The sequence below is a fragment of the Neoarius graeffei genome, chromosome 11 (assembly GCF_027579695.1).
Source record: "Neoarius graeffei isolate fNeoGra1 chromosome 11, fNeoGra1.pri, whole genome shotgun sequence".
Taxonomy (NCBI): domain Eukaryota; kingdom Metazoa; phylum Chordata; class Actinopteri; order Siluriformes; family Ariidae; genus Neoarius; species Neoarius graeffei.
The window spans coordinates 30,943,863-30,969,905 of NC_083579.1; the positions used below are offsets into that span (position 1 = coordinate 30,943,863).

General features: G+C 42.3%; 1 protein-coding gene across 2 annotated transcripts in view; it reads right to left on the reverse strand.

Moving 5' to 3' along the window:
• Window positions 1–1,577: 1,577 nt before the first annotated feature.
• The window catches only part of ccdc85ca (coiled-coil domain containing 85C, a), a 141,608-nt gene continuing 117,142 nt past the window's right edge, over window positions 1,578–26,043 (reverse strand). For both annotated transcript variants that reach the window (XM_060933710.1, XM_060933711.1), the window contains exons 5-7: window positions 15,783–15,878; window positions 12,890–12,988; window positions 1,578–6,659 (exon numbers count right to left, since the gene is read on the reverse strand). In XM_060933710.1, coding sequence (XP_060789693.1) covers window positions 6,570–6,659; window positions 12,890–12,988; window positions 15,783–15,878 — 285 coding nt within the window. In that variant the 3' untranslated portion in view covers window positions 1,578–6,569. The remainder of the gene's footprint in view (window positions 6,660–12,889; window positions 12,989–15,782; window positions 15,879–26,043) is intronic.

Genomic DNA, 26,043 nt, shown 5'->3' on the forward strand with positions numbered 1-26,043 from the left:
GTTAACCCATTCTTGTCTAATGTAGGATTCTAGTTGCTCAACTGTCTTAGGTCTTTTTTGTCGTATCTTCCGTTTTATGATGCGCCAAATGTTTTCTATGGGTGAAAGATCTGGACTGCAGGCTGGCCAGTTCAGTACCCGGACCCTTCTTCTACGCAGCCATGATGCTGTAATTGATGCAGTATGTGGTTTGGCATTGTCATGTTGGAAAATGCAAGGTCTTCCCTGAAAGAGACGTCGTCTGGATGGGAGCATATGTTGCTCTAGAACCTGGATATACCTTTCAGCATTGATGGTGTCTTTCCAGATGTGTAAGCTGCCCATGCCACACGCACTAATGCAACCCCGTACCATCAGAGATGCAGGCTTCTGAACTGAGCGCTGATAACAACTTGGGTCGTCCTTCTCCTCTTTAGTCCGAATGACACGGCGTCCCTGATTTCCATAAAGAACTTCAAATTTTGATTCGTCTGACCGCAGAACAGTTTTCCACTTTGCCACAGTCCATTTTAAATGAGCCTTGGCCCAGAGAAGACGTCTGCGCTTCTGGATCATGTTTAGATACGGCTTCTTCTTTGAACTATAGAGTTTTAGCTGGCCGTGTCATTCGGACTAAAGAGGAGAAGGACGACTCAAGTTGTTATCAGCGCTCAGTTCAGAAGCCTGCATCTCTGATGGTATGGGGTTGCGGATGGCACGGTGAATTGTGTTCACAGATAATGTTCTCTGGAAATATTCCTGAGCCCATTTTGTGATTTCCAATCCAGAAGCATGCCTGTATGTGATGCAGTGCCGTCTAAGGGCCCGAAGATCACGGGCACCCAGTATGGTTTTCCAGCCTTGACCCTTACGCACAGAGATTCTTCCAGATTCTCTGAATCTTTTGATGATATTATGCACTGTAGATGATGATATGTTCAAACTCTTTGCAATTTTACACTGTCGAACTCCTTTCTGATATTGCTCCACTATTTGTCGGCGCAGAATTAGGGGGATTGGTGATCCTCTTCCCATCTTTACTTCTGAGAGCTGCTGCCACTCCAAGATGCTCTTTTTATACCCAGTCATGTTAATGACCTATTGCCAATTGACCTAATGAGTTGCAATTTGGTCCTCCAGCTGTTCCTTTTTTGTACCTTTAACTTTTCCAGCCTCTTATTGCCCCTGTCCCAACTTTTTTGAGATGTGTTGCTGTCATGAAATTTCAAATGAGCCAATATTTGGCATGAAATTTCAAAATGTCTCACTTTCGACGTTTGATTTGTTGTCTATGTTCTATTGTGAATAGAATATTAGTTTTTGAGATTTGTAAATTATTGCATTCCGTTTTTATTTACAATTTGGACTTTGTCCCAACTTTTTTTGGAATCGGGGTTGTACAAACAACTTTGTCACATTTAATTTTGAAAAAAAATGGGGGTTGTACAAAGAAAAAAAAAGACTTTTGCACAGATATCCACGAGGGGGCGCCATTGCATTTGGGTTTTTTTGGGTGGTTGTTATTATTATTACCTGTTCATTTCATTCAGTCCTGTTATTTACCCTTCTGTAAGTTTCAATCAATACACAGACACAGCTTTACAAAGAGTGTCCATTTTATTTTCAATCATCTACAGGAAGTGCACTGAGTTTCATCTCGACAGCTTTTCATTTCCTAAACAAAACCTACAGTACAGTTCTTATGAAAAAAAAAAATATATATATATATATAAACGCATGCTAGTTACAGGTATTCTACAGGGAAGAGGTATTTACACAGCAAGTTCTCCTACAACAGTTTGCTCGGGTGGCACAAACACGGGTTTGAATTCGAGATCCTCACGTCATCACGTCACGTCCTCGCTCACAAACCAAGCAGTGCATTTGAAAGTAATATGAGGAAAATATCTGTCCGGAAATTATGGAATTTTTTGGTGCTTTCAAATGAACAAATGCAAACAACAACAACAACAAAAATCAGTAGTTTGGACGACGTGGACAGGAAGGACACTTTCCTCTAAAAAATAGTTCAAATGTTCACCACTCATCTTTTCGAGCATCTTTTTTATTTTTCAGAGAGATATCAAAATAGAAAAGATTTTTTTTTATCTTTCAAATGATTGCTGCTTGTTTTTGTTCATTCACATCCCAGACATAAGAAATAAAAAATAAAAACACAAGACTGCCAAAAGCCACCTGCTGCATCTTGGCTCACGAACAAACCCAGAAAATTCGTCTGATTTTCCAACAGTGCTGAGTTTCCCAAAAGCATCGTAGCACAAAGATGGTTGTTAAATGATCGAGCGAGCAGCACAATGAACACTCTCTCTCCGAGTTAAGACGCTCTTAGTGGTTTTGGGAAACCCACCACAGATCAGCACCGAGAACGTGCTTTTACAACAAGGAGAATCTGACATTTCAGACTTTGCGAAACATTTCATCTCTGACGTACAGTAATTAAAAACGCAAAAAATATTATGGCTTCTCGAATTATTTTACTTCACTGAAGAACTTTGCTCATGTGCTCCCTGTGTGTGTGTGTGTGTCCCAGAGAGCTCCTGATGTTCCAGAAATGTCTGACTCATTCACGTCAAACCCTTTCCTCCAGGTTCCCAACACAGATTTCTGGGATATTTTGGATGCTACACTTCCAGCCTAAAGTTATTTTAATTCATTTCAGTCGTTCTTCATGCTACAGAAAACAATAAACTGCAGTGCAAAGGCAAACTGCAGTACCTGTACATCCGACACAAAATGCAAATACTGCAGTTTGCCTTTGCACTGCGCTTTTAAAATTCTCGATTCTGATTGGTTCGAAGGTCTTGACGTGTTATGATTTCTACCCACAGTAACAGCGTTTGTAAAGAGATGTGTAAAAAGGTAAAAATGTGAAATTGATCTGATACGTTTTCTGCAGGCGGCACGGTGGTGTAGTGGTTAGCGCTGTCGCCTCACAGCAAGAAGGTCCGGGTTCGAGCCCCGGGGCCGGCGAGGGCCTTTCTGTGTGGAGTTTGCATGTTCTCCCCGTGTCCGCGTGGGTTTCCTCCGGGTGCTCCGGTTTCCCCCACAGTCCAAAGACATGCAGGTTAGGTTAACTGGTGACTCTAAATTGAGTGTAGGTGTGAATGTGAGTGTGAATGGTTGTCTGTGTCTATGTGTCAGCCCTGTGATGACCTGGCGACTTGTCCAGGGTGTACCCCGCCTTTCGCCTGTAGTCAGCTGGGATAGGCTCCAGCTTGCCCGCGACCCTGTAGAACAGGATAAAGCGGCTAGAGATAATGAGATGAGATGTTTTCGGTATGGAGGACGTCTGGTTTCTCGGTAACGTCACAAGCTGCTTTTTTTTTTGTCTTATTAAAAGAACAGAGGCTGTTCACAGGACGACTGTTTAACGGAAATGAGAATCAGAAACGACTTGTTACATTAAATGGAACGATAAACTGATAAAAAGTACAACTTTTCATACTTTAATAAATACAATTTGTATATTGCTGCAGTATTAGACGAAAAAAAAAACACTTCAGGATGTGCTGTTACAGGAAAATAAGCAACTCCAGGGTCATATGCAGGTCACATGGCCCAAAACTTCATTATTTTCCTGCAACACCAGTATAAAGTGGTTTATTCTATCCACATTCACTGGATATGAGCAATCGCACGCTCTGATTGGCTACTAGGATATCAACTCATATACAGTGAGTAGAGAAAAACAAAATGGCGGTGCGCATCAAGTCAGATATATCACTCTGTTATCAAGTATTTAAAAGAATTAGAAATAGCTAAAAGAATATATTTTTCCCCCCAATATCACCTGTTCCACACTCCAGCCCAGTCGGTGGCAGTAATGCACCTTTAAGTTGGTTTGCCAACCACCAAAAAAAACCCTAAAGAAGAAGAAGAAGAAAAAGAAAATGGCGGCGGCGTGTTTTATTGAACCAACCGAGGATGAAATAAAAACTCTATTTGAAAACAAAATACAAAAAAAAAAGCAACGAAATATATAATGAAAGTATTTGATGGTAAGAACTTCTCTTTTTTATTTTTATAAATATTTATATTTATATTTTATAATTATTATTAATATCGCATTTTTCACAAATCGCGACTGTCATTCCGCCGGTTTGTTTACATTCTGAGCGGAAATGATTTTGTCGGATGTTTTGTATTTAGTTTTTATGAATCGAATTTGCAGAGAATAAAAATCAAAACGCTCTGTTTCTCAAAATCCAGTGAATGTGGATAGAATAAAACAGTTATTCCACTCAATCTGGTCGTACGTGGTTTATAGCCGACTTGGCGCTATGCCTTCGTCGGCTATCAGCTCGTGTACGACGAGATTTCGTGGAATAACTGTTAAATATTCCGTACTTGGTGTCTCCATTGACGTTCTGAAAGAATTATTCGTGAGGCATGCTCTCAGATTTGATCTTTTTTTTATATCCAATGAATATTTTTATAAATTTACAGCTTTCAGTAAAAAAAAAAAAAAAGCCCACTCCTCTTTGATGACTGCTATGAATGCTATACTGTATATTGGTTCATTTTTAGCGCTAAAATCACATCTCTCCATATTTGTGTAAAGAAATCCACAGATCTTCTGAAAGATCTGACGTTCTGGTGGAATTCCCGTTAGCCACATGACCATGATACGCTCTCTCCTCACCGTTCCCACACTGTCTCTTTCCCATCATGAAGACTTGTGATGAGCAAAATTTCCTGAGCTGCCGGAAATGAAATTGATCGTCAGCTTTTGTGAGAGAAAAATCAGAGCACGGATAAATAACATTCAGACTTCACGCGTTTTAAAAACACTTCGCTCTGATTAGAGCTTTGCACAAATGCAGCAAATATCTTTGATGGCAGTACCGAGTTTCCCCACACGCAGCGAAGAGATTAAAGGTGCAGTTCGTCACTTTTCGGGCGCTGCAATCAAAACTTTACAAATCAACCCGCCTCCTCGGGTGGAACTACAAATACCTTGATAGCTTCCTTTTTACGGAAAGTGGCAGAACCCGGCCTGAGTAGTGCTGTTCTGTCTGGGGGCGGAGCCTATTTCAGGGCCAGAAAAGTATAAATTAAAAGCTGAAATAAAAAAAAAACAATGAGATCCAATTCGAAGCAAGGTTTTCCTATTTCAAACAGTTTTCATAAGCTATTCTACATGAAATATAACCACGTATAATACAAACGCTTGCAAATTACAAACCGCACCTTTAAACAGCATACATTTGCTCAAAACTTCATACGTGACTCTGCTGAATCTCATGTACTGTACATGTACGACAGAACGGTTGCCTCGAGATCTCATAAACCAGCCCTGATCTAACGTTCACACTAGCGTTTTGCGTCACGTGTAGTTTGTTTCTTGTAGGCGTGGCCTGATTTTTGTGTTTGTTTTAGTTCCAATGAGAAACAGGAAACTGTAGTAGCTATATTTAGCTTCTAAAAAAACTGGTGTTTGGTTTACGTGACATTTTAAGGAACGTCGCACCACAACAGGCGGCCTGAAGAATCAATCATTCGAACCGATCGTTTGGATTTGTCATTTTAGCTGTGCGTCATACGTTAATTTGCATAGAAATGATCAAATCTCAATTCAAATGTCGCTTGATAGAAATCATTTCTTTGTCGTTTTGTTTGCTAGTATGAACGTACGGAGAGTCTCGCAGCGGAAACGACTGAGCTACGTGTTCTCAGACAACATTAAAACCTCATACTGTTCTGCTCAGACAGAATTTAACGACCAACCTCGGTTCAGACGTCTGTGCTGGATCTAAAGCTTCATTAGTAGAGGAGCGCTTGTACACAAGACCACGTACGGTAATTAGCCAATGCGAAGCCACCTTACTCGGCGTTAAAGGGTCTAACTGCATAAGTTCATATAGCTTTAATAGTTTATCATTTACAAAAGATTGTCAAATTGGTTGAAAATAAAATGCCTTAACAATCAGAAATGACACTGTATAGGGTGAGATGGAGTCGAGTTCGTCCGAATGAAAATAATCGTCTGTAATTTGTCCCAAACAGCCAAGGAGGGCTGTTTTTTATATGTTCGACGTCCATTTGGGTTAAGAAAACACTGACTGGTTTCTTTCGAACACTGAGTGTTTATCTCTTGGGAAAATCCATAAAAATGGAAGCAGATGAAAAGGAGTGAAGCAATCCTGGCGTGTACTCGTGTAAACCTCTCAAGAGAAAGAAGGAACAGAGGGTGGATTGCTACATCTCGTTTCGCATCCATCCTTCGTGATGTTTATCCTCCTGAATAATGCTCGAGGACCATTTATGACTGTGTGGAACAGCTCGTGGAGTGTTAAGTCAGGATTTGTAACTAACGTCCATTAGGTAACGGATACAACTAGCTGCCTTGAGTCCTTGTCGGGTGAGTGGACGAGACGAGACGAAACAAAACAAAACAAAAAAAATATCAGCATGTAAAAAAAAGTCAGCTTGTGCTGAATGCATGACCCTAATGAACGCTAAAACATGGCTGCTGGCATGGAGCTGGTGCACGGTGTGTACGCTGATTCTTTTCCCAAGTGCTCTGGAGTTGCGCTGGTTCTGGATGGACTGGAGTGTTGGTGTGTGAGCTACATCGGGGCTTTAAACTGGTTTCCGGAGAGATGTTGCCGGATGGACGGCTTGGAGCCGGCTGCATCGCCGAGCTTACGCCACACCACCTGAACACAGAGTAAAAGAAACAAGGACGGGGGAGAGAAAGAGAAAGAGAAAGAGGGAGGTGTTACACACTGCTTTTGTTGCCGAGACAGTGGAGTAGGCGGCGGGGGTTGATTCGGTGCATGTGGAGAGAAGAAAGGACCCATTGTAACTGTGTGTCATCTCTGTGATTGTGCCCTTGACAGGCGAGAGGGCCTCGAGTGCACACTTATCCGTCAGGGAAACGCACGGCTCTGCAGGTCCCACAGTCCGCACCAGGAAAGGCCCTTCTTAATAAACCTGCCCCGATCTACACTAATCAGTGCTCTGTGTGTGTATATATATATGGGTCCGTCTCAGAAACTGCTCTCTCATTTGGGACATTATGGTCAAAAAATACATTTTCTAACTTTACTTTTTTTTTTTTTTTTGCATTTACCCAACACTCAATGTTTCTTTTGTCATGTTTAATAAGAATAAAGATAGCATCTCGCTTTATCTGGCCTCCACTGTGGAAAAATGTTTTGATTACAATTCAAATGCTTTTGTAAAATTGATTTCCATATAAAATAACTCCATCATGAAGAATTAAAGCCCCTCCTTCACAGACGAGTGAAAATACTGAATAAATTTCCTCTTTTTGATTGCTTGGGTTAAAAATGCCACGTTATGATGACTGAACTGATTATTCGCTTAAATATGAATAATATGAGACATTTTGGGGATTTGATATGGCGAAATAGGACACAATGGAAAAATCAAGAACGCACCGGAAAGATGAGAATAACGGCGGTGGTAAAAGAACAGCGACTGTACCGGCTGAAGGTCGCGCGGGTCTCTGCTGCGGCGCGCGAGCATAGGGACATCACTACCGCACCGGACGGAGCGCGAGGTGGGGGCGGGGCAAAATGACTGGCCGTAGATTCTATCAAAAGTTCGATCTAAATTGACCATGGTTGCAAAATATTGGCCAAAAATACGCAAACGCTACGAAATATGAAAGTAAGATGAAAATGAAACATTCTATTGCCTTATACTGCAAGACTAAAACAGAATAAAACCCTCAAAACTCACCTTTTCAGTGATAACGTCCGAACAGATCATCAGCGTAACAGAGAGACCGCAAATGGAAGCGCGATCAACTTCTAACTGTTGGAGTGGAAAATTCCATTCTACACATGCAAATCGTTAATGTGTGTCCTTCCCCGCACACAAATAACACGCTACGGTAAAAAATAGACCACAACTCATTTTATAGCTCAGAAATTCATACAAGACCAGCTACCATCGTAACACATTCTGTAAGAAACAGATTCTATACCTAACTTTCAGCTTTCGTTTTAAAAAACAAAATCGCAGATTTATAACTAAATGTTTATACGGCGTAGTGATTTTAAGTTCCTACTTTTGGTGAGGTCGTGACCTTGACCCTGAAGCTTTCCGTTTAGATCAAAACACACGATCGTATTGGTTTTGCGGAAAATGGAGTTACGACGGTGATCAAATATTTTGCATGATGTTTTATTACGGTTATGATTATTCTGTGAGCGCAGCGATCCTTAGGTGGATAAAGTTACAACTTAAAATACAATTAGTGATAACTGTAGACTTTTCAGTGGACGACAACCTTTTTAAGGGAACGCGATGTAGTCAACCGTTTATCATGTCCCAGATCAAGCCGCCATTTTTCCACAAATTTGCAGAATTTTTGCCAAATTCTGAATAGAGTATTCACGTCAAAGATTTAGTTTTATCTGTATTAATTCTTTCATCATTTTATTTCAAATTAAAACCAACATCACCATTCAAAACCATATAGTTTATTGACTGAGTATATTTAGTGGGGTACCCCCACAGTACCCAGTTTCTGACACAGACCCATATATACACAACCCCGATTCCAAAAAAGTTGGGACAAAGTACAAATTGTAAATAAAAACGGAATACAATGATGTGGAAGTTTCAAAATTCCATATTTTATTCAGAATAGAACACAGATGACATATCAAATGTTTAAACTGAGAAAATGTATCATTTAAAGAGAAAAATGAGGTGATTTTAAATTTCATGACAACAACACATCTCAAAAAAGTTGGGACAAGGCCATGTTTCCCACTGTGAGACATCCCCTTTCCTCTTTACAACAGTCTGTAAACGTCTGGGGACTGAGGAGACAAGTTGCTCAAGTTTAGGGATAGGAATGTTAACCCATTCTTGTCTAATGTAGGATTCTAGTTGCTCAACTGTCTTAGGTCTTTTTTGTTGTATCTTCCGTTTTATGATGCGCCAAATGTTTTCTATGGATGAAAGATCTGGACTGCAGGCTGGCCAGTTCAGTACCCGGACCCTTCTTCTACGCAGCCATGATGCTGTAATTGATGCAGTATGTGGTTTGGCATTGTCATGTTGGAAAATGCAAGGTCTTCCCTGAAAGAGACGTCGTCTGGATGGGAGCATATGTTGCTCTAGAACCTGGATATACCTTTCAGCATTGATGGTGTCTTTCCAGATGTGTAAGCTGCCCATGCCACACGCACTAATGCAACCCCGTACCATCAGAGATGCAGGCTTCTGAACTGAGCGCTGATAACAACTTGGATCGTCCTTCTCCTCTTTAGTCCGAATGACACGGCGTCCCTGATTTCCATAAAGAACTTCAAATTTTGATTCGTCTGACCACAGAACAGTTTTCCACTTTGCCACAGTCCATTTTAAATGAGCCTTGGCCCAGAGAAGCCGTCTGCGCTTCTGGATCATGTTTAGATACGGCTTCTTCTTTGAACTATAGAGTTTTAGCTGGCAACGGCGGATGGCACGGTGAATTGTGTTCACAGATAATGTTCTCTGGAAATATTCCTGAGCCCATTTTGTGATTTCCAATACAGAAGCATGCCTGTATGTGATGCAGTGCCGTCTAAGGGCCCGAAGATCACGGGCACCCAGTATGGTTTTCCGGCCTTGACCCTTACGCACAGAGATTCTTCCAGATTCTCTGAATCTTTTGATGATATTATGCACTGGAGATGATGAGATGTTCAAACTCTTTGCAATTTTACACTGTCGAACTCCTTTCTGATATTGCTCCACTATTTGTCGGCGCAGAATTAGGGGGATTGGTGATCCTCTTCCCATCTTTACTTCTGAGAGCCACTGCCACTCCAAGATGCTCTTTTTATACCCAGTCATGTTAATGACCTATTGCCAATTGACCTAATGAGTTGCAATTTGGGCCTCTTATTGCCCCTGTCCCAACTTTTTTGAGATGTGTTGCTGTCATGAAATTTCAAATGAGCCAATATTTGGCATGAAATTTCAAAATGTCTCACTTTCGACATTTGATGTGTTGTCTATGTTCTATTGTGAATACAATATCAGTTTTTGAGATTTGTAAATTATTGCATTCCATTTTTATTTACAATTTGTACTTTGTCCCAATTTTTTATACATTTTTTTTTATTCACCGCCCCCCCAATCCTTTTCCATGTTTTGCAGTTTTCCAACAAAGGACTGAAATGGACTTAATTGGTAGGAATTTATATCATGAACCTACACAAAACAGCCCATAATAATATACTAAGAAATGCCCTGTGTCTGAAATCACTCCCTACTCACTATATGGTGAGTTTACCATTTTGTAGCGCTGTCCGAATGTATAGTGAGAATTATTACACCCTATAAAGTAGCCACAGTGCATCATAAAACGTCGTGTACAACCGATGGTCACTAACCAAGCAATATATCCCATCATGCATTGTGGTTGCACTGAAAGAAATCAAATCAAAAGCCTCGAATTTGATTTAAAGAAGAAAGGATTCAGCCTTGATTTAAAAGAACTGAAAGATGCAGCAGACACAAAGTACTTTGCATTTATTAATGTAGAAAATACGTTCCGTATAATATGGATTTATCATAAATACAGCACACGCGTGTACTTATTATTTTGAAACCCCACCAGCCAACTGATCTGGCACGTTTTAATTGTGCGACAGTAATGACGTAGATAACGGTGCAGCGGACTAGTGTCCGAAAGTGGGTTTTTTTTTTTCATTTTATCAATGAACTCATTATATAGTCCTTTATATAGTAATTCCCTATATAGGGAGTAGGGAGTAGTGAACGAGTGAGCGATTTCAGACAGCGATGGATCAAGTTAAAAAAATGAAAATGAAGAAAATTAAGGGGAAAAATTATTCGTTGCTATGAAACACGTAAATTAATTCTGGTGCCTTTAGTTACCGTCAGAATTCATGTAATTAGTAGAAAGGAGTCAGATTAATTTGTGCACCTAAAGTGTCACGTGATTTCAATATAAATGCTCCTGTTCATGGAAGAACCCGGAGTTTATTCGAGCAGATGCATCATGAAGCATCAAGAAATCCAAACCGGTCCTGGACGTAGTTCTGGAGAAGTATCAATCAGGGTTTGGTATACACTTAGTCTATCCAAATTCACTGGATATGAGCAATCATGTGCTCTGATTGGCTGCTCTACTACTAGGATATCAGCTCATGTACCGCGAGTAGAGAAAAACAAAATGGCGGAGCGTGCTGCTGAACCAACCGAGGACGAAATAAAAAGTCTAAAAATCAAAACCCCCCAAAAATACAAAAAAAAAGAGCAACAACATATGGAATTAAAGTATTCGACGGTAAGAATGTATCTATTTTATTTTTCAATAATTATTATTATCGCATCTTTCACAAATTGCCCCGTCATTTCACAAGTTTGTTTACATTCTAAGCGGAAATGATTTTGTCGGACGTTTTGTGTAAACTTTTTATTTATCGGATTTGCAAAAAATCAAAACGCACGGTTTTTCAAAATCCAGTGAATGTGGATAGAATAAAACAGTTATTCCACTCAATCTCATCATACATGGTTTATCGCCAACACGGTGCTACGCGCCTCATCGGCTATCAGCTCGTGTACGACTTGATTTTGTGGAATAACTGTAAAATATATCCCAAACTAAGGGCATCGCACAGAGTGATGCTAAATCTATTATTTATAAATTGGGGGGGGGGAGACAAAAAACATATGGCATCTGTGACTCTACGCAGAGCTAGAGTACGCCGTGCACCAAAGGGCAATGACTGGCTAAAGCCTAGGTCACAACCGGACGTACGATTTTTTGGCCGTGCGATTTTTGGCGTTTCCCAAATCGCTGCGTTTTTTTTGTTCGTGGAGAAAGACGCACGTTGGCCGTAAGTTTGTCTTGCAACCTGAAAAAAACGTAAGCGCCCGTCGAGTTTGTTTGACATGACAAAGAACCTCTGCGGCCGGTCTACGGCTCGAGAATCAGCACGTCACACGCGCGCCCTCCGTGCGTTTCTTGCATGTAGACCGGCCGCAGGAGCACGTACGTACAGCCGGTTGTGACCGAGGCTTAAAGAGGGGATTAGTCAGAGAAGCAACCAAGAAGCCAAAGGTATCTCTGAACCCTCATCCAATTCCTTAAAAGAAACTGTTCAAAGGACAACCACAGACTGGACGCTCCACAAACGGTAGCAAGCCCGATATGAAGTTTGCCAGAAGACATGTTGGAGACTTCGCAAGCATGTGGGAAAAGGTTCTCTGGTCAAATGAGACTGAAATGAACTTTTTGGCTGGAGTACAAAATGCGACGTTTGGCAGAAACCCAGTGCTGCTCATCAACACCAACCCCTGCGGTGAAGCATGCTGGTGGTAGCATCATGTTAAGATCATGTTTATCCTTGTCCTTGTGGTTACTTCTCTGACTTCCCTTTCTGATCGAGGGCCTCCTGTTGGCAGAGACATGGTTGTGCAATGCTGTGCCCCGCGCTGTTCTTATCCAAACTGCCCGTCTCTGTTTGTTCTTGTTCTGCTCTGCAGCTCTCCACAGGTCAAAGGAGCTCAATAGACCCGCACTGTTCTCAGCACTAAAGTTATTTTAATTACTCTGACGGCCGCACTATAAACTCCACAGAGACCCCTTTTTTACTGAGGCCTCTAATAAAAGCAGCGTGAAACCGGGTCATGCCAGTGGGGTTACTGATACACGGTCCTCAGTCAAAGCCGGGGCAAATCTGAGAGGAAAACAAATTCAGGATCTCTAGTACGGCCTGCTCCTGATTATATAAACGCGTATTCATGAGGGCAATGTGTTCCCACTCCCGGACAATGCACCTTGTGAAGGCCTTGTTAAGGAGCTGATGAGCTAACTCGGGTGTGATAGCACAGGGGAAAAGACAGACTGTAATAAGGAAGCGGTATTTGTAGTGTCAGGCCTTACGTTACACATTTCCCTCACGATCGCTTTCTCTTTCTCACTGAGATCCTCCTCGTAGTCCTCAGGAATCTGTCTGTCCAGGTTCTCATGGACCTCCAATACCTGAAAGAAATGGTGAAGAAAAGCCATAAGACTGGGGACATCACTGGACCAAAGCGTGATTTAAACCTCCATCAGTGTGTCGGAAAAGCACGTCGGATTGGACGGAGGACAGGAGTTTGAAAAGGAAAGGAAAAGCCTTCTTCCTTTTAAATCAAGCTATTTTACTGTCCAAGTCACAGAGACAAACGTTACATCATTTCATTTTCTTAATATATTCTCCGTGTTTAAATGTATAAATATCCCACAGCAAAAAAAGGGTTATCCCTTTAACATCAAGGAGGTTGTACATAGCAGTGTTGGAGTCGAGTCACTAAACCTCGAGTCCGAGCCCAGGCTCGAGTCGCCAGTGTTCAAGTCCAAGTCGTTAAAAAAAAAATTTCGAGTCGAGTCCAAGACTCCAACCGCACCATTTGACGGTGGCTGTTTTAGCTCCATTAGCTTTAGTTTGTTCCTGAATGTGCTTCTCTTTGTCAGGGAGTGTGAAGTATTCTGTCAGAGATGGTTGGGAGACGGATGTAAGTGCAGAAGGTGTGTTTATTAATACAAGTGAAGAAGGTAAACAATCCAGAACGGCAGGCGAAATCGTAAAACGGTGAAACAGGCAATCGGTCGAGCGAGGCACAAACAGGCTATCGTAGACTCGGCAGAATCAAAGACGAGAAACAGGAAATCAGGGATCAGGAAACCAAACAAGGAAATAAGGCTCTGTAATGTGTCAGCAATACAACTCAATACTTCGCAAAGTAAGTGCGTTTTCACAGGTTTTATATCAGCGCACTGATTGCGCCTTAATCCTGTGCAGGTGCGAGTCGTTTACGGTGCGCGCGTGAGAGTCCGCTTGGTGCGCGCGCTGTCTGGAGCACGCTCAGAGCCTATCTGATGCACGCGCCAAGGCGCGCGGGTGTGACACTCTTGCACGAAAGGAGTTAAATTATTATGGCATGTTACAAAAATAAAGAAGAAATCTGAGCCCTCGTCTCTAATTTACGAATCCTAATGCACGAATTCGAGTCCAAGTCATCAGTGCTCAAGTCCGAGTTGAGTCAGGAGTCCTTAAAATTAGGGCACGAGTCAGACTCGAGTACTATAAGCCTGGTACATAGCGTAAAGTGCGCCAGGATTTATTGAACAAATAACGAAACAAAAATGCTTTATCGTTTGCTTTTCATAACGTGTAGTGTATCAAGGTTCTCGAACCCAGAACCTTCTTGGTGTGAGGCAACAGTGTTAACCACGACACCACCGTGTGGTTGTTAGGAACAGCAAAAAAAAAAAAATTATATATTTGTGTGTGTGTTCTTTGCCAGCTGGGAGGTCCGTATGGTGAAATACCGTGACCAAGGTCTTGAAAGTACTGAGCGAGGCCCTCTGGGCCGAGGTCAGTATTCAAGGCCGAGGTCCCGGTATTTCACAATACGGACCGACCTTAAGCTGGTAAATAATATATATATTTTTTTTCTTCACCAAATTCTAACAGAAAACGAGAGCACCCAAAAGGGAAAACCGAGCCGAGCCGCCATTTTGAATCCTCATTCACGGCTGTAATGCAAATGGCTTCCTCCTCGGTATACAAGTGCACTTCCATGGCAGGAAAAAAAACTACATTTTGCCGCCTATGTAGTTCCCTATTTATACAAATAGGAGTCATTCAGGATTCAGCCATATTTTTGCTCGGTGTTAGCAAGTTAGAGGTTTTTAGCTTTCTCCTGAAATGTTTTCTTTTATTTCTTCTTCCTCAGGGTAGTAAAACTCGCTTTCGCTGTGAACACTGTCGTTATCGCCATCCATGCTGTAAAATTAATGCTGTTCTCCTGAGAAATGCTGGCAAAAATTTATAAGATTTTTGATAATCTTATAAATAAATCTCATCTCATTATCTGTAGCCGCTTTATCCTTCTACAGGGTCGCAGGCAAGCTGGAGCCTATCCCAGCTGACTACGGGCGAAAGGCGGGGTACACCCTGGACAAGTCGCCAGGTCATCACAGGGCTGACACATAGACACAGACAACCATTCACACTCACATTCACACCTACGCTCAATTTAGAGCCACCAGTTAACCTAACCTGCATGTCTTTGGACTGTGGGGGAAACCGGAGCACCCGGAGGAAACCCACGCGGACACGGGGAGAACATGCAAACTCCACACAGAAAGGCCCTCGCCGGCCACGGGGCTCGAACCTGGACCTTCTTGCTGTGAGGCGACAGCGCTAACCGCTACACCACCGTGCCGCCGCAAAAAAAAAAAAAATAAATAAAAAAAAAATATATATATATATATATATTTATTTATTTGCAAAATAGCTCAGATTCTCTTTGCAGAACAGACAGTCTTTGCTGCTCACATCTCCTCAACCAAGCCTTTCTCCACATTTTCTCTTGTTTATGTACAAAATAGCGACAAAGTTCAAATGATAAACATATTGTAGAAGGATGGAAGAGAATATTGTGAGGCAGAAATACGCATGACAAATTATTCTTCTCGCTTCCGGTTTAGTTTAATAAGGACGTTTGAAAGACGTTGCTGAGTGAGACAGACGTAATTTTTAAAAAACATAAGCAAGGACGTTTAAATTGGAGAACACGCTGACATGGGATAACACAAGCGTCTTGTTGGCGTTTTTCTCGATGTCACACTGACATGACTTGCCTCTTCTCATATGCATATAAATTTGGGTTGCAAAGATGAATTCTGAATCTGCTCTAGGAATGTTGGAGAATATATAAGCTTGTGTTCAAATGAACTTTCGGTGAAGTGTGGATGAGTTAAACATTCTTAGACGTGGAGAATTTACCTTCATGGCATGAACCAGAGCCTCTGGTTTCTGAGCGGACGTTATGTAGGGGGTGATGGGTGAAGGCAGATCTCCACCTGGTAGTCGAGCAGTGCCCTGTGGAGAGAAAAGCACACGGAGTGATGGCTGCTAGTGTTACAGTCATGTTATCGGAGACGATGTTTGTTTTTGGAATAAGTCAGGCCTGTTTTTTTTTTTTTTTGAAGTGTTCGATCATCTGAGAGCTCATTGTTGCCAGCGCCGCCCTCATGAGCACCGAGCGCATCAACAATGAGTTCTTTGAGTGGGTTAGGCCTGGTGAGGCCCTGTTTAGACACAGCGTTTTGAGTGTCGTTCTAGCGTTAAATCCACAACAATTGAGCCTGCATTCCAGCAGTGGGGGCGGCGAGCAGAGCGCTGAACAAGAGCAGCTCCTTGCTTTCAGCCTGCGCTGTTCATTTACAGTTGCCAGAACACTCGCATCGGGCTGGAACTGTAGGCATTTCACACACTACTGACATGGGTACGCCCATAGGCACGAGGCTGACAACGTTCACTCCCAAGGGGCCCTTCATTAAAATTTACAGCCCAGGAGCAACTCACCACTTAGGGGCCATGTTCCAATCCCATCCATTGAAAATGACTGTTATTGTCGAAAGCACTAGGCCAAACTGCAACATCACAATTAAACAGGCAGAAGGCAAGCACAAATACAGTCCTTAACACTTATAACCCAGGACCACACGCAAAATACACTCCACCACACTATACTATAGCAAATATACCATATCATATACAGTACACTATAATGCAGTAGAGTACATTCACTACCTAGAAGCCTCACTCAAATATACTCCACTATACAAAAGTAGAATAAATCTACTACCCAGTAGTCACACACAAACATACTCCACTATACTCTAGTGGAATAAATTTAGTACCCAGGAGCCACACTCAAGCATACTCCACTATACTATAATAGAATAAATCTACTATCCAGGAGCCACACTCAAACATACTCCACTATACTCTAGTGGAATAAATTTAGTACCCAGGAGCCACACTCAAGCATACTCCACTATACTATAATAGAATAAATCTACTATCCAGGAGCCACACTCAAACATACTCCACTATACTATAGTGGAATAAATTTAGTACCCAGGAGCCACACTCGAACATACTCCACTATAATGTAGTGGAATAAAGTTAGTACCCAGGAGCCACACTCAAGCATACTCCACTATACTGTAGTGGAATAAATTTAGTACCCAGGAGCCACACTCAAACATACTCCACTATACTACAATGGAATAAATCTACTAACCAGGAGCCACACTCAAGCATACTCCACTATACTACAATAGAATAAATCTACTATCCAGGAGCCACACTCAAACATACTCCACTATACTATAGTGGAATAAATTTAGTACCCAGGAGCCACACTCAAACATACTCCACTATACTATAATAGAATAAATCTACTATCCAGGAGCCACACTCAAACATACTCCACTATACTATAGTGGAATAAATTTAGTACCCAGGAGCCACACTCAAACATACTCCACTATACTATAATAGAATAAATCTACTATCCAGGAGCCACACTCAAACATGCTCCACTATACTGTAGTGGAATAAATTTAGTGCCCAGGAGCCACACTCAAACATACTCCACTATACTATAGTGGAATAAATTTAGTGCCCAGGAGCCACACTCAAACATACTCCACTATACTGTAGTGGAATAAATTTAGTACCCAGGAGCCACACTCAAGCATACTCCACTATACTCTAGTGGAATAAATTTAGTGCCCAGGAGCCACACTCAAACATACTCCACTATACTGTAGTGGAATAAACTTAGTACCCAGGAGCCACACTCAAACATACTCCACTATACTACAATAGAATAAATCTACTATCCAGGAGCCACACTCAAACATACTCAACTATACTCCAGTAGAATAAATTTACTGTCCAGGAGCCACACTCAAACATACTCCACTATACCATAGTGGGATAAATTTACTACCCAGGAGCCACACTCAAACATACTCCACCATACTACAATAGAGTAAATTTACTATTCAGGAGCCACGCTCAAACATACTCCACCATACTCTAGTTTAATAAATTCACTGTCCAGGAGCCACACTCAAACATACTCCACTATACTCTAGTAGAGTAAACTTGCTGTCCAGGAGCCACGCTCAAACATACGCCACTATACTCCGGCAGGATAAATTCACTGTCCAGGAGCCACACTCAAACATACTCCACTATACTACAATGGAATAATTCTAGTATCCAGAAGCCACACTCAAACATACTCCACTATACTATTGTAGAATAAATTTACTGTCCAGGAGCCACACTCAAACATACTCCACTATACTTCAGTAAAAAAAAAAATTCAGTACCCTGGAGCCACACTCAAACATACTCCACCATACTGCAATAGAGTAAATTTACTGTCCAGGAGCCATGTTCAAACATACTCCCACTATACTCTGGTAGGATAAATTCACTGTCCAGGAGCCACACTCAAACATTCTCCACTATACTCTAGTGGAGTAAATTTGCTGTCCAGGAGCCACGCTCAAACATACTCCACTATACTCTGGTAGGATAAATTCACTGTCCAGGAGCCACACTCAAACATACTCCACTATACTACAATGTAGTAAATTTACTATCCAGGAGCCACACTTTAAAAAGAAAAACACTTGACTATACTACAGTAGAGTAAATTTACTCCCCAAAAGTCGCACACAACCAAAGCGTCAGCGATGCAGTAGGTCACACGGCCGTAGCATGAGAAACCGGACTCCTTTATAATTAGCTAAGTTGCTTTTCATGAGAACAATTACAGCAATTTGATCTTCAGAACAAAACAATCAAAATCCATTGAAAACTTTGAAAACTCAGTGAGGAGTAGCGATTTTCCTGAAAGTTCATTAATCGGCCTAATTAGCAACTTGTTAATGAGAAATCACAAAACCAGGAAGTAACATTTGTGCAGAGTGATTAGATCTTCCAAGCAAAACCATCTGAGTCAAAATCCATTGAAAACTCAGTGAGGAGAAGCAATTTTTGTGAATTGTGAACGGATGGACAGATGGACTAACAACGGGCGCGGCGTGACGGCTATAGCTCATCGCCCTACAGCCGGTGAGCTAAATATACTCTACTATACTAGAGTAAACTTACTATCCAGGGCCCTCACTCAAATCTACTACACTATATTACAGTCAAGCCGGAAAGTCTGCACACCCCTTTCACCTTCTCCACATTTTATTACATTACAGGTTTTTTCTACAATAGATTGAGTTCATATTCTCATCTCATCTCATTATCTGTAGCCGCTTTATCCTTCTACAGGGTCGCAGGCAAGCTGGAGCCTATCCCAGCTGACTACGGGCGAAAGGCGGGGTACACCCTGGACAAGTCGCCAGGTCATCACAGGTGAGTTCATATTTTGTCACAAAATTCTACACAAAATAGCCCACAAAAACACCCTTTGATATGACACCCAAAAGTGAGCTGAGGTGCATTTTGTTTCCACTGATGCTGCTTGAGATGTTTCTAGAACTTATTTGGAATCCATCTGTGGTAAATTAAATTGATTTGGACATGATTGGGGATTGGCAACACCTGCCTATATAAGTTCCCACAGTTGACAGTGCATGTCAGAACAAACTCCAAGCCATGTAGTCAAAGGAATTATCTGCAGACCTCAGAAACAGGATTGTGTCAAGGCATAGATCTGGAGAAGGGTACAGAAAAATTGCTGCAGCTTTACAGGTCCCAAAGAGCACAGTGGCCACCATCACTCGTAAATGGAAGAAGTTTGGAACCACCAAGAATCTTCCTAGACCTAGCCGCCCGGCCAAACTGAGCAATCGGGGAAGACAGGCCTTGGCCAGGGAGGTGAGCGGGAAACCGAGGGTCACTCTGACAGAGCTCCAGCATATCCTTGTGGAGATGGGAGAACCTTTCATAAGATCAAACATCCAGGCAGCACTCCACAAATCAGGCCTTTATGGTAGAGTGGCCAGATGGAAGCCACTCCTTAGTAAAAGGCACATGACATCCCGCTTGGATTTTGCCAAAAGGCACCTAGAGGACTCTCAAACCATGAGAAACAAGATTCTTCGGTCTGATGAAACCAAAATTTAACTTTTTGGCCTGAATACCAAGCGTCACGTCTGGAGGAAACCAGGCACTGCTCATCACCTGGCTAATGCCATCCCTACAGTGAAGCATGGTGGTAGCAGCAGGAATGGGGCGACTAGTCCCAATAGAGGGAAAGATGAATGCAGCTAAGTACACCGAGATCCTTGAAGAAAACCTGCTCCAGAGCGCTCTGGACCTCAGACTGGGGCGAAGGTTTACCTTCCAATGTGACAACGACCCGAAGCACACCGCCAAGAGAACAAAGGAGTGGCTTCGGAGAAAGTCTGTGAATGTCCTTGAGTGGCCCAGCCAGAGCCCAGACCTGAATCCAATTGAACATCTGTGGAAGGAGCTGAAAATGGCTGTGTACCAATGCTCCCCATCCAACCTGACGGAGCTTGCAAGGATATGCCAAGAGGAATGGGCAAATATGTCCAGAAACAAGTGTGCCAAGCTCATAGCTTCTTTCCCAAGATGCCTTGAAGCTGTAATTGCTGCCGAAGGTGCATCAACCAAGTATTAGGCTAAGGGTGTGTACAGATATGTAACCCCTAAATAACCTATTTTTGTCAGTAAAATCCATCCATTATCTGTAATCGCTTATCCTGTTCGACAGGATCGCGGGCAAGCTGGAGTCTATCCCAGCTGACTATGGGCGAAAGGCGGGGTACACCCTGGACAAGTCACCAGGTCATCGCAGGGTTGACACATAGACACAGACAACCATTTACACTCACATTCACACCTACGATCAATTTAGAGTCACCAGTTAACCTAACCTGCATGTCTTTGGACTGTGGGGGAAACCGGAGCACCCAGAGGAAACCCACGCGGACACGGGGAGAACATGCAAACTCCGCACAGAAATGCCCTCACCGGCCACGGGGCTCGAACCTGGACCTTCTTGCTGTGAGGCGACAGTGCTAACTACCGTACTACACCACCGCGCCGCCTTGTCAGTAAAGTAAAATGGCATATTTTCTAAAAACCTGCTTTCACTTTGTCATTATGGGCTATTTTGTGTAGAATTTTGTGACAAAAAATGAACTCAATCTATTGTAACGTAATAAAACGTGGAGAAGGTGAAAGGGGTTTGTGCAGACTTTCCGGCTTGACTGTCTATAGTAGAGCAAGTTTGATATGCAGGGGTCACACTCGCATAATTTCCATTCCACTACACTTGAGGAAATTTACTACCAAGGGGTCAGACTGAAATACACTTCATAATACGACAGCAAATGTCCTCTTTTGGGCTCATGTTCGAATACATAGTATCGTGATTTACACTGCAGGGCCTGTGCTGAAATCCACTGTTACCACATTACCGTACTTTGCATTCGCAGTTTAAGGTTCAGCTTTAACTCTCTCCTTTCTGTCTGTGGCTTAAAGTTATAGCTTGTATTTTTTTGGCAGTCATGGCAAATTTCTTTGGAAACAGACACCAGGCTCAATTCGACTCCACTGAGCCAAACCGAAACATTCCTTGCTAACTCGATGCTTTCGTTCTTGGGAGTGATATCTGTCTTTTGTTAGGACAGGAAGTAAGAGGGCATGAAAATGCAGCCATGTCGCCTCCACATGACTATTTAAGTGTTTTTAGGCTCATAAGACTAAACAAGCACATTGAGGTTTACACTATCTTACTGAAGTGCTTACATAATTATGGCGAGAGGATTAAATAATCATCCCACGTTGCTGCTGTGTCCACATCTGGAGTTGGGCCATGGGAAAGACGTGTGTGATTGGCATTTAATTACGCAGCATGAGTGTTTGTACGAGCTTCCGGCCAGCTGAGCTTCTCTGGAAGCATCACCATCTCCATCAGCTATGGCATATACCATCACAATACACACACACACACACACACACACACACACACGGAGAGCTGAAGAAGAAAATTTCCATCATACCCCCTGGATCAGATGCTAATCATTCACTAGAAAGCCTCCATTTGGTTTGTCTGGCCTCTCAGGTTCAGCTCTACAGTCTTGAAGCCGGAATGACACATTAACCATTGAAACATTGCCAGGTTACCAACACCCAGGCGTGTGTGTCACTCTCCCCAAAACAAACAGAGCAGGCTTCGAGTGCCGGATAAACTGGGAAGAGTCTGACCTCTGAGCCACTTCCGTCCAGAGGAATAAAGCAGACCCTGCTGGCTCTAATCCCCTGTTAAGAATGACCAGGAACTCTGCACAGCAAATCCAGTATGGCAGATTAAGCCTCAGGTGATAAACGCATGGTGTGGGACGTGTGAGTGGAGAAAGTGGAGATGGCCGATGTTAACTCCTCACCACAGAGCTCCTGACTGCACTCAGGGTCAAAGCAGTGAAGCCACGAGAGAAATAACGATTACAAACATGACTTTACAACAGAGCTGCACTAATATCATCATCATCATCATCATCATCATCTGTGGAATCAATAGAGTAAACCTCATCCCCAACGAAGGGAGAGAGAGAGAGAGAGAGAGAGAGAGAGAATTCTACCGTTCAAAATGGTTGTCTTCAGAAAGGGAAAAGAAGGACAGATGGAGGGAAAAGAAAGAAAGAAAGAAAGAAAGAAAGAAAGAAAGAAAGAAATGAAGGGAAGTTAAAAAAAGGAAATGGGGAAGAAAGAAAGAAAGAAAGAAAGAAAGAAAGAAAAGGGGAATGAAGGAAGGAAAGGAAGTAAAAGAAAAGAAAAGGGGAATGAAGGAAGGAGAGAAAAAAGAGAGAGATGAAGGGAAGTAAAAAAGGGGAAAGAAAGAAAGAAAGAAAGAAAGAAAGAAAGAAAGAAAGAAAGAAAGAAAGAAGAGATGAAGGGAAGTAAAAAAGGGGAAGAAAAGAAAGGAAAAGGGGAATGGAAGGAAGGAATAGATGAGGGGAAGTCGGAAAAGGAGAAAGAAAGAAAGAAAGAAAGAAAGAAAGAAAGAAAGAAAGAAAGAAAGGAAAAGGGGAATGGAAGGAAGGAAGGAAGGAAGGAAGGAAGGAAGGAAGGAAGGAAGGAAGGAAGGAAGGAAGGAAGGAAGGAAAAAGAAATGAAGGGAAGTAAAAGAAAAGGGGAATGAAGCAAGGAAGGAAGGAAGGAAAAGAAAGAAAGATGAAAGGAAGTAAAAGAGGAAAAGGGGAATGGAAGGAAGGAAGGAAGGAAGGAAGGAAGGAAGGAATATATGAAGGGAAGTAAAAAAGGGGAAAAAAGAAAGAAAAAGAAATGCAGGGAAGTAAAAGAAAGGAAAAGGGGAATGGAAGGAAGGAATAGATGAAGGGAAGTAAAAAAAGGGGAAAGAAAGAAAGAAAGAAAGAAAGAAAGAAAGAAATTATAGTGATCCAAAATGGTTGTCTTAAGAAAGAAAGAAGAGATGAAGGAAAGTGAAAGAAAGAAAGAAAGAAAGAAAGAAAGAAAGAAAGAAAGAAAGAAAGAAAGGAAAAGGGGAATGGAAGGAAGGAAGGAAGGAAGGAAGGAAGGAAGGAAGGAAGGAAGGAAGGAAAAAGAAATGAAGGGAAGTAAAAGAAAAGGGGAATGAAGCAAGGAAGGAAGGAAGGAAAAGAAAGAAAGATGAAAGGAAGTAAAAGAGGAAAAGGGGAATGGAAGGAAGGAAGGAAGGAAGGAAGGAATATATGAAGGGAAGTAAAAAAGGGGAAAAAAGAAAGAAAAAGAAATGCAGGGAAGTAAAAGAAAGGAAAAGGGGAATGGAAGGAAGGAATAGATGAAGGGAAGTAAAAAAAGGGGAAAGAAAGAAAGAAAGAAAGAAAGAAAGAAAGAAAGAAAGAAAGAAAGAAAGAAATTATAGTGATCCAAAATGGTTGTCTTAAGAAAGAAAGAAGAGATGAAGGAAAGTGAAAGAAAGAAAGAAAGAAAGAAAGAAAGAGGGGAATGGAAGGAAGGAAGAAAGAAAGACATGCAGGGAAGTAAAAGAAAGGAAAAGGGGAATGGAAGGAAGGAAGGAAATAAATAAAGAAAGGATCTTCACTGGTTATTATTTGTGAGTTGGGCTTTTGGGACGTTCCATCGTCCCCTGTTCACACTGAGCGCCGCTGGTGCCGAGTCGGTGAAGCGTGTGCCAGACGGAGAGGAAGGGTCTTCAACCTTCTCCAGTGGCGATGTGATCAGCGTGAGGTCAGCGTGAGGTCGGCGTGAGCGTCTGACCCTCTCTGAGCCTCCTGTTCCTCCGCTCACCACACCAACGCCTCTCAATATTACTCCATTATTAACGCACGGCGGCTCAAAACCCGGTCACTTTTATTTTAAGAACATCAAATATCCAAAGATTCGTCTCACTGTTTGCCTCTTATTTGTATTTATTGACGTTGTACGTTATTTCCAGAACTAATCTGCCTGTTTATTGGGAGACGGACGTTTAATTTCTGAATCCTGAGTACACACTAATTAAACATTAAAAATCAGATTCAAGACTGACATTATTTATAACCATACTGTTAAACCCATTACATCACATGACTGCTCAAACTTAAAAAAATAATTATTATTAACCGAACAGTGACCATACACTCACCGGCCACTTTATTAGGAATACCCATCCACCTGCTGGTTTATGTAGTTCTCTAATCGGCCGATCCCTCGACAGCAGCACGATGCATCAAGTCACGCAGATACAAATCAGGAGCTTCAGTTAATGTTCACTTCAAACATCAGAACGGGGAAAATTGTGATCTCAAAGTGTGAGTTTCTTTCACTGTAACATGGGTGTTGGTTTGAGCCAGATGGACTGGTTTGAGTATTTCAGAAACTGCTGATCTCCTGGGGTTTTCACACACAACAGTCTCTAGAGTTTACACAGAATGGTGCGGAAAACAAAAAACACTGAGTGAGTGAGCGACAGTTCTGTGGGTGGAAACAAATGTCTTGTTGATAAGAGAGGTCAGAGAGCTGCCAGGAAGGATAGATACAGTAACTCATATAATCACTCTTTACAACCGTAGTGAGCAGAAAAGCATCTCAGCATGCAACAGCAGACAGAAGAACACATTGGGTTCCAGTCCTGCAGCCCAGAACAGGATCTTAGAATCGACAAGAAGTTCCTATAAAAGTGGCCGGTGAGTGCAATACTGTGGATTAAAAGGTGATTTAGCAGCATTGTCATGCCTCAGTAGTTGTAACAGTTTGAAGATGACGGAGAAAGGCTCTTCTGTGTCTCCATTAAAACAGCAGTTTAAAACCTCTGGATGAAACCCAGCCTGTTTTCTAATGGAGCTCTTCTCCTTGAAGAAGCTGCCGGTGTACAGAACTACGGTAGGCCGAGAGCTCTGATTTAACCTGTCACGGCCAATGAGCACTCTGATTAGCTAAAGCTGGAGGGCTACAAAGAGGGGGTTAACATCCACAGGGCTGATCGTGACCTTTTTTCCAAAGAGAAGAGGCGGAGGATAAAGAACAGTACCTCAGGGAAAGAAACAAAGCGAGAGAGAGAGAGAGAGAGAGAGATCAAGTGGGCGGTGATGAAGGAGAGAGGAAGATGGTCTAAATAAAGAAATGTTCATTTCATGCTTGGTCTCGTTAAGCCGTGTGCAGCAGCAGATGGAGGATGGAGGCATGAAAAGCACAAAAAGCTAAATAATCTCACATGAAGACGGTTTGTTGCTGGAAGTTATTACTCAAGTCTGAGAGATATGTTTACCCGGTGGTGCAGGTTACTGTCACTTGGAAAGGACAAGCTCGCATGAGACTGTCAAAACTGTCTGGGTTTGAAGAGCTGCACAAAAAAAAAAAAAACACCTCATTTCATGTTTTTCCGTACTGCTGTACAGCTGCCAATCCAGGAAGCGGCAAGACTAACACACATTTCCTTTGAGAAGCATCCTGCACGCCACCGCACAGTTTCCAAGCGCGGCTCGGGAAACATCACACGGTTATGACTCAACAAGCCGACATCAGTCAGTCCTTGATGAGTCACAATCCTGTTTTGTCACCTCACGTCTTCGGTGACGAGCTGAACTCTCATCTCATCTCATTATCTCTAGCCGCTTTATCCTTCTACAGGGTCGCAGGCAAGCTGGAGCCTATCCCAGCTGACTACGGGCGAAAGGCGGGGTACACCCTGGACAAGTCGCCAGGTCATCACAGGGCTGACACATAGACACAGACAACCATTCACACT